This window comes from Prinia subflava, chromosome 9, assembly GCF_021018805.1.
Source record: "Prinia subflava isolate CZ2003 ecotype Zambia chromosome 9, Cam_Psub_1.2, whole genome shotgun sequence".
Taxonomy (NCBI): domain Eukaryota; kingdom Metazoa; phylum Chordata; class Aves; order Passeriformes; family Cisticolidae; genus Prinia; species Prinia subflava.
In genome coordinates this window covers 9,906,682-9,915,207 of record NC_086255.1, presented here as the reverse complement: position 1 = coordinate 9,915,207, position 8,526 = coordinate 9,906,682, and the positions used below count along the sequence as shown (strand labels likewise).

General features: G+C 53.7%; 1 protein-coding gene across 1 annotated transcript in view; it reads left to right on the top strand.

Annotated features, from left to right (window-relative positions):
* The first annotated feature begins 904 nt into the window (after positions 1–904).
* MXI1 (MAX interactor 1, dimerization protein) overlaps positions 905–8,526 on the top strand; it is a 56,024-nt gene continuing 48,402 nt past the window's right edge. The window contains exon 1 of the mRNA XM_063405335.1: positions 905–1,733. Within this exon, the coding sequence (XP_063261405.1) occupies positions 920–1,733 (814 nt within the window). The 5' untranslated portion in view covers positions 905–919. The remainder of the gene's footprint in view (positions 1,734–8,526) is intronic.

Sequence of the window (8,526 nt, the reverse complement as noted above, 5' to 3'; positions counted from 1 at the left end):
CACAGGGAGCTGGCCCAGCCCCGGCATGTGCCGTGGGAAGGGCATGTGACCGATTAAATCCTGCAGCCATGCTTCCCAAAAATAGCCTGCCGGCCCCCCGCAGTTGGGAGCCGCAGGGGTTTTTTCATTGCATGCGCTGCAGTCCGGGGCACCGTCCCCTCGCAGCTGATTCAGGTCCCCGTGATGCCGCGGGCTCCAGGTACCAATTAACACTTACTAATGCAGCACTTCTAAACGCCACCACGACCTCTCTCCTCTGCTCCCCAGCCCGTTCCTGTCCCTGGGAGGCCGGCGAGACCCACGGAGCCCCATGGCAGCCGGGGTGAGCAGGTCCCCACGCCCCAGCACATCTCAGGGGCGATGCTTCTCCCCAGCCGCTCCCACAGGGCTCCTCAGCGGAACCGGACCAACCCGACCGGCCGGGCAGGAGCGGGGCTCGGGCTGCAAACGCAGCACCGAGTTTCAGGTGTTGCTGTCACAGATGGAACGGGAGCCAGGAGGGTGTTGGAGGTCACTTGCTGCCAGGCTGGTGCTAGTGGAGTGCACCCCGCCTAGCCCCTCAAAATTCAAGGACCCGAGATTCCAAATGACTCCTAGAAATGCAAATCCTTGCCCTTCTCCTCAGTCTGGGTCACGTCCTGCGCTCTCTCCTCCGGGCGCAGCTGCTCTTCCTCACCTCCCTGACTGCAAAACAAGGGAAAACCAAGCTGTGGTGTGCCCGGCCCTGACCCCAGGTCTGCAGGGATGGATATGAAGGGGGAGAGGGAGCGCCGGTGCCTCTTGCCTGTTCTCTGCCTGCGATTTACTTTGGAAAAAATTAATTTATTAATTGCTTTTAGAGTCTAAACCCAGAGAGAGCTTTCTGAGGGACACTGCTTAATAGAGGAGGAGTAATTTGACATTAAACTGCTGGTGCTTCATGCCGAGGAGCCCCTTTGGAGTTGGGGGCTGTGCCTGCAGTGCTGGCCCCTTGGCCCCCAGGGCTGGGCGGCAGCATGGGCTCCCCAGCCTGCCTGTCCCAGATCCGGGACAGACCCTCGGGCACTGGCGGGAGGTGACACGGGGTGACAAGGGACAGGGCAGGCCTGGCTGTGCCTCTGTGTCCTGGGAGCGGGTGCAGCCGGCCCCCGCCACTTCACTGGCACCGCCCGTGCCACCATCCCCGGGGGCGCGGTGCCACCACGGCCGGCGCAGCAGCCGGCGCCCCTTTCCAAGGAGTCGTTCCCCGCTGCGGAGCTGTAACACCTCCCGGGGCTGCCGAGCGGCGACCCGCCGGTCCGCCCGCCCCGGGACAAGCCCGGCCCTGCCCCGCCGGCCGCCCCCCCGCGCCGGGCGCAGCGCAGCCGCCGGCGCTCGCACTCCGCAGGCGCGGCCGGGCCGGGCCGCCCCGCCGGGGCGCGGGGGGGGCGGGACGGCGGCGGCCCGTGGGGCGACACAGCGGCGGGGCGGGCGGCGGCAGCGCTGGGACCGCGGCGGCCGCGGGGCTCGCCGGCACACGCACGGACGGACGGACGGACGGACGCAGCGCCGCACGGGGAGGCGGCGGGGCATGGGGAAGCGCGGCCGGCCGCGGAGGGAGCCGCGGAGCGCAGGGGTGGCCGGCGGGGCCCGGTGCCCCCTCGGGGACATCTGCAACACGAGCCCCGCGGCGGGCATGGACACCTTCCTCTACAACGTGCAGGTGCTCCTGGAGGCCGCCAGCTATCTGGAGCGGATCGAGAAGGAGAATAAAAGTAAGTGCGGGCTGGCGGCCGTGGACGCGCGTGTGCGTGACCGCGGCGCGGTCAAGGGGAGTAAGAAAAATAACCCAAACTTTCGGCTGGCTGCAGGGGCGGGCGCCGCAGTGACAAAGGGCGCCGGGGCCGGCCTGCAGCCCCCGCGGCAGAGGCGTGCGTGCGACCCCCGCCGCCGCTGGGGAGACCGGGCCCAGGGGGAAAGTTTGGGATGGAGCGGGACGGCGCCGGGGATGGGGGCGCATCGCCGGTTCTCGGGGAGAGCGGGCTCGGAGGGGCACCGAGAGGGGCCGGGGGGGGCGGCGGGCCCCGCGCGGAGCCAGAGCCGGTGGCGGAGCCGGAGCGGCGGGGGAGGAGGCGATGACACGTCCCCGCTCCCCCCGCCGGGGCATGGGCAGAGTCACGTAGGCAAGTGGCAGCGCTCGCCAGGTAGCCGGCGGGGAGGAGAGGGCAGGGCAGAGCAGAGCAGTGCAGGGCAGGGCGAGCGTCCGGTGCGGGGCGGTGGCCAGCCGCGCCGCTAGCCTCCTGCTCCGCGGGCGCGGAGGGTGCGCGCAGCCCGCGGCTTTCCCCCGCGGAGCGGTCTCCCGAGCGGGCACGCGAGCTGCGAGGGACGGCGGCACGGCGAGGAAGAAGCGCTCTGGGAACAAAGGGGTGGCCGTGGCCCGCGGCGGAGCGCGGCCGCGGACCCCGCGCAGCGGCGGAGCGCGCTCCAGCGGCGCAGCGCCCGGGCGCCCCGCCCTCGCGGGCGGACACATGGTTCGCACATGGAGCCAGCGCGCCGCGCTCATTGGCCGCCGCCTGCCGGGGGCGGGGCCGCGCCGCCCGCTCCGCCAATGCGCGGCGCCGGGGTCCCCCGTGTGACGTCACGCGTTGCCGAGCGGGCCGGGGGGGGCTCGGCCGGGGGGGCTCGGCCCGGGGGCTCCGGGGACCTGCGGGCCCGGGGGTGTCACTGCAAACCTCGCCGGGAGCCCCGGGCTCCGCTCCGCCACCGGCGCTTTGCCCTCGGGTTTCTCTGTTACTCTTTGTTTTAGCCTTTATTTTTTATTATTTTTATTTTCTACTTTTATTTTTTTATTTTTATTTTTTTAAAAATTTCTCTGCCCTCCTCGGTTTCATGTTTGGGGTTTTTTTCCCCCCGCTTTTTTTTCCTCCGCGGAGCATGTGCTGCGTTTTGTTTTCCGTTTAACTTTACAAAGGAATGAGCGAGTCCCTCAGCACGCGTCTCCCTCGCCCCACGGCCCTCTGCTCGCCGCTGTCCCCTATGGCAGCTGTAGGTCCCGTGCAGGTGACCCTATAGGGCGCCCTTGTTCTGCGGGAAAAGCTGCGAGCACGCAGGCGGGCAGGGAAAGGGATCCCACTGCGGAGGAGCCGCTCTGCCGCCAAAGCTGCAGCCCTTGTTCTTTGCTCGCCCAGAGCACATCCAGGCTGCTTTTCTGTTTTTGAAAGTTGAGATAATATTGGGGTGGGATTTTTTTTTTTCTCGTGTGCTAATTGTTGTTTCGTAATGAATCTGCAAAGCCAAGCGTCTGAGGAGCTGAGCTGCACCGCGAGCAGCAGCTGCGAGCAGGAAAATGACAGGAGACACCGGCAAGAATTGGGTTTGCATGTGAAAACAGCAGCACCTCTGGTTTGGAAATTGAGTGTGAGACCGCTGGCTTAGGTTTGTTTTTTTCTCAACGAGCGCTCTTGTTGTGAAGGGGAACTGTCAAAATCGTGGCTTTTTTTCGGGGTGGAGGGAGATAGAATTTTCCTTGCCGTTGAGATGGATGGTATCTGATCTTTTATACGCTCCATTTAAAAATGCATCATTTTATACAGTTCCTTGTTTGGAACTGGAAAATGAGTAGGACAGCAGGATACAGGATTTTTATTGCTAGATTTTTAAAAGAGGTGTTTGCATCTAAACAACTCCATTTCCGAGCACTTGTTTTCACTGAAGGTTTCACTAGTAATTGTTGAGGTCATAATGTTGAAAATCATCACTTTTATTAGGCAATTCTGCAAAACCTTACAATATTTTAATGAGCAATCAGGACATTTTAGGGTGAAAAGTCCCATTTAACCAAAGGTTCAGCTGGTGAACGTGCTGTTCAGAACGTGACTGTCATAAACCAGGCAGCTTGTACGTGTTGCTCCCAAACAAAGAAAAATGCTGCTGGGATTGGAAAACAATCTCTGAGCATTACTAGCCCTATCTAAACTAAGGAACAGCTGCAGAAGCGGGAGGGTTATATCCTAATGTATATACATCTCCTTTCTGGGGAGGGATTTGCATGCAGAGCTCAGGTTCTTGCAGCAAGAGAGTGCTGTGCCCTTTCGTCTCCCAGGGCAGGGGTGATTCCTCAGTACTCAGTGCTGGCAGCCTGGCAGAGACATTGCTAATGGCTGGTCACTCCTCATTACAGTCTCTGAACTCACAATTAGCAAAAACAGGGGAGGCCAGCCCAAAAAAAGTTTGGTGATGGAGACTGCTAGACTGAATTGCTGTCAGACTTGGTGCTTGCCTGCTTCCTGCAGCATGCCTGGGTCATTTGACCACGGTGTTACGCAGGGCTGTAATGAGTTATTTTGGTGTTACTCCCATCAGGAAGGTGGCTGAGTCACAGCCCTGTTGTGCCAGGTGCTGTACATGCAGGGGAGTGACAGTGCCCTGCCCCAAGGAAACAGTCTTAAAAAAATAGAGGTGACAGGTAGATGTTTGTCTCTTCCTGGCCATGATGGGTGACAGGGACAGAGCTGGGTAAAGCACCAGGATGCTGGTTGGGATCAGCATCACGGGGGTATGGAAGCTGAAGGGCTTCAGTAGCCAAAGGAAGGAATTTAAGGAAGGGCTGTTAAGGCTCTGAGAGCTCAAGTGGTTTTCCTTGTGGTTTTACAGCTTCTGATAAACCACACTCAGTGTCCTAATTCATTCTTCTGAGCCTTTGGTGCCAGGTTATTCACCTTCTCAAAACACCCTCCTCAGCAGGAGCAGATGCTGTTTGGTAGAGAGGCCCCCTGAGAGGTGGACACAACCTCTTCTCCTGTGGATCCAAATGCTTGGGTATCCCAGATATGCTTGTCACACCTTCTGGTGATAGAGGAGCAGTTACAAGGGTGTTTTTAGCCTCCAAAACACACCTACCCTTGTCTGCAGGTCAGTGGTGCAAGGCAGACAGCAGAGTCTTCCATTTCAAGGGCAGGAGTTTCAGATAAGGCAGGAGTTTCCTACCTGCCTGAAGCTCAGGGAGAAGTATGGAGATGATTATGATTTACATCTATACACCCAATATCCTATCGTTGTGGTTGTGAACAATAGCAGAGGGGCCATGGGTTGGCTGGGTGGTGTGGAAACAGAGCCACAGGGCAGAGCCGTGGAGCAGGGTGGGATGTACTGTCAGGGCTGTGGCAGGACACTGTTCAGGAGTGCCTCTCAGCACCATCCTTATAGTATTCAATTATGTTTTAAAATATTAGAATAAAAATTACCTGTGTTACTGTACAGTGACAGGAAAGGTTAGAATCCTCTTACCAGACTCCTTGGGTAGGCTGGAGTATTTTAGCTACTGAAATATAACTGAATTATTTTTCCAGTTGAGCCTCTGGGAGTGAATAACAGTGCTGCCTGCCTTCTTGCTGCAGTTCTCATGGTGAGACCACAAAACCCCATTCCAACACACCTTGCTAACTGACATGTACGGGTTTCTAAATGACCTGTTTCTAGAAATTCAAGCTTAGTATCCAAGGAATAGAAACATCACATGAAGAATGTTACAGTGGCTGTTTTCAGACACGAAAGTTGTGCTGAGGGCAGCTCTGTTGATATATTTGTAACCTCTGCAAATGCCACTTCATGAATAAGCACGGCTGAAAATCTGTAGCAGCTGAAATGCTGGAATTTGGAAGATGTTTTTAAAGGGGCCTGGAGTAAACTCGGCTGAGGATTAGAATGTGTCAGGCATCCCCTTTGTGTGTGTGGACTCATGTTTTTGTCAGTAGGAGTTGCACAAACACGTGATGAATCCTTCGGATACGATGACTTATCTGTAATAGGCATGGTGTGTAATACATTCTGATCTCACTACAGATACAGACCCGTGTTGCCATATCCTCTTCCAAAAGCATGAAGGCAATCAAGTCTCTGTAACAGGGGTGACAAGTTCACAAGTCTAATAGAGGTGTGCATGAATGGCACAGTGGATCTTGGCCCCTCACAGGAGACAGCTAGATCTTCTTCAAGTGCTGGCTATGTTTATTGACTTTCTGACCAGGAATAACAAATAGGTGATCTTAGATTTGTCCTTTGCTCCTGAATAATTCTCTCTGAGGGAGAGGACAACTGAGCCTTGGGGGTGAGTTAACAGTATCTTCATCATGTGGCTCCTTCCATTGTTTATGTGCTGTTTAGGGTCTTTTTCTGACAAACCAAAGAAAAAACCTGTAATTAGCAGAGGGCAGAAGAAGCTGAGACTGCCTTAGTTCTGTGTGCAGAGCCCTCATTGTATGAATGACAGCTGAACATGTGGCTCAAGGTCAGTGTCAATGGTGATGTGATCATGTTATGGTGATGTGATATATAACGCAGCGTGGGACTCCTTTATTTATATATTTTTAATCCAACTCACAGTAAACCCCTTTCATTCCTCCTGGTTCATGACCTGGCCACAGTGATTCATGCATTAGCCACTTCCAGGTTGGGGTATTTTGACTCATGCTGTTTGGACCTCAGCATAGAATTCAGAAGGAAGCCACAGCAGTAGAAATGATAGGGCAGAGAACCATGGAAGTGTGCCAGAAGCACCACTGAGAACTGATCGCATCCCTTGTCAGCAGAGCATCCTGAGGGCTGGCAGAGAAGCATCTTCTGCCACTGCCTGAAGAACCCTACCTTCTTGTTATTCAGCTGAAGGACTCTGTATATTTTTTCTTATGGGAATTCCTCTAAATTTTGCAGCTGGATCAGTTAAGTGACTTAATCACGTCACAGAGTAAGTCACTGACTCAGTATAAATTTGGGCACAGCACAGGTCTGAAAACAGAGCACATCTCCTGGAGAGAAGGAACAAGTGGCCCAAAGAGCCAGTAGATCTGTGGCTTTTACCTTCGTGTTTGGCAGAGCTTGGTCTCTGAACCAGTGTGCACTTTATTCCTGTTCAAACTCTTGGGTATCCCAGAGGTTTGGTTCTGAGAAACATCTGTCCCCAGTGAATGGCTGTCCAGCAGATACCAGTGGGAGTGCTGAAATGGATAATCTGATGCCTTGCGAAAGAATGAAGCTCCTGGATGAGAAATGAGGCCATGTCCTGCAGGCACTTGTAGGTCCCTTAGTGAAGGTATTGCAAGCCTTGGAAGGGAGTTGAGTAGGTGGGACTTGGGTTGTTCTCCAGGCTGGTGCTGCAAGTCCAGCAATACTGAGCTGTCACAGTCATGACTACAAGTACAGAGACCTGTTTGTTACAGAGTGTGCTGATTGTTGTTCAGATGTTGTTCCCCTCGCTAGAGAAACAGAAATAGTATGGATCTGCTGTTCCCAGAAATTTGGGGAATCACTGAATCTTTGCACTGTTTTGAGAGTGCCAGAGAATGGGTCCTACCAGGGATCTCTGTTCATGCTTTGATTGCACAAGTGTTAGATTTCAAGGATTCGAAAACAATATTAAGAGTTTGGAGGGTTTGTGTGAAGATGGGCAAAGGAAGTGCTTATGACCTCTTCATTTTCTGGGAGGAACATCAGGATGGCTTATGATTGTTGCCATCTTGATGTTCCTCCCAGAAAATGCAAATGGCTGGGGATGGGAGGATTTTAGCAAAGGCCAAATACAGAATGAAAAACAAGGCAGCTTAGCCAAAGGGATTGCCCTTATTGAAAATAATTTCCACGTTGCAAAGCATTGTGTTCTTTCTAAGGTTTGTGTTCAAAGCAGAGAGCTGGGCGTTTTGATTTGTGAGACGTGTTCCTGTTCCACCTCTGACTTAGGGTGTGTCTTCATGAGAGCAATTATGCTGCTTATACCTCAGTTTCCCTTCCTGTAGAGTGGAAAGAAAATAGCTAAAGTAATTTCGGGTTTGAGAAGCTTAAAACATTACTTTTGGAAAGCTCTTAGAAAAATGCCCTGATGGAAGTTGCTAGTTTAGTGCAAGTGATGGTGATGTTGATAAAAAACAGATCACATCTGTTGTACTTGATGAAAATAGTACAGCAGCATTTCAAATGTAAATATTAATTGATTTCTGCACTGCAGATTTCTTCTTGGATATTTAAATTATTGCTAAGGAGGAGGGAAAGGCTATCAGGGAGATTAACAAATCCATTATTAAGGCTGGAAATGGAGGGTTGCCGAAGTGCCATTTAATAAAATGTAAAAAGCCCCTTTCTAAAGGGCGAAGCAGCAGAACACACAATGAAAGTGAATCACAGCTGCCAGAAGGGATGCCAAGCAGCAAGCACTTATAATCAGAAAACTGTACTTACAGATCATTCGGAGCCACTAAATTAAATGATCTCATTCTCCCCTAAAATACTCTTCCCTTAGCCCCTCCCCAGTGTTGCCTGTGGGTTGCTCAGCCACATTTAAAGTCTGACTTTGGGGGCTTTTTGGCCAGCAGTTGAATGGCATTGTGCCTCTTCGTGCTATTTACTTTTCACCCACTTTGTTTCTGTCACGCTGGCATTTTGCAGGCTGACCTGCCCACACGAGCACTTGGGATGGCAACTGCAAGATTTTACAGATCTGCTGTGGCTCCTTAGTTGACTTTCTTCTTCCCTAGGGCTCCTTCTTTGGGGAAATGTCCCACAGTTTATTTCCAAATTTGT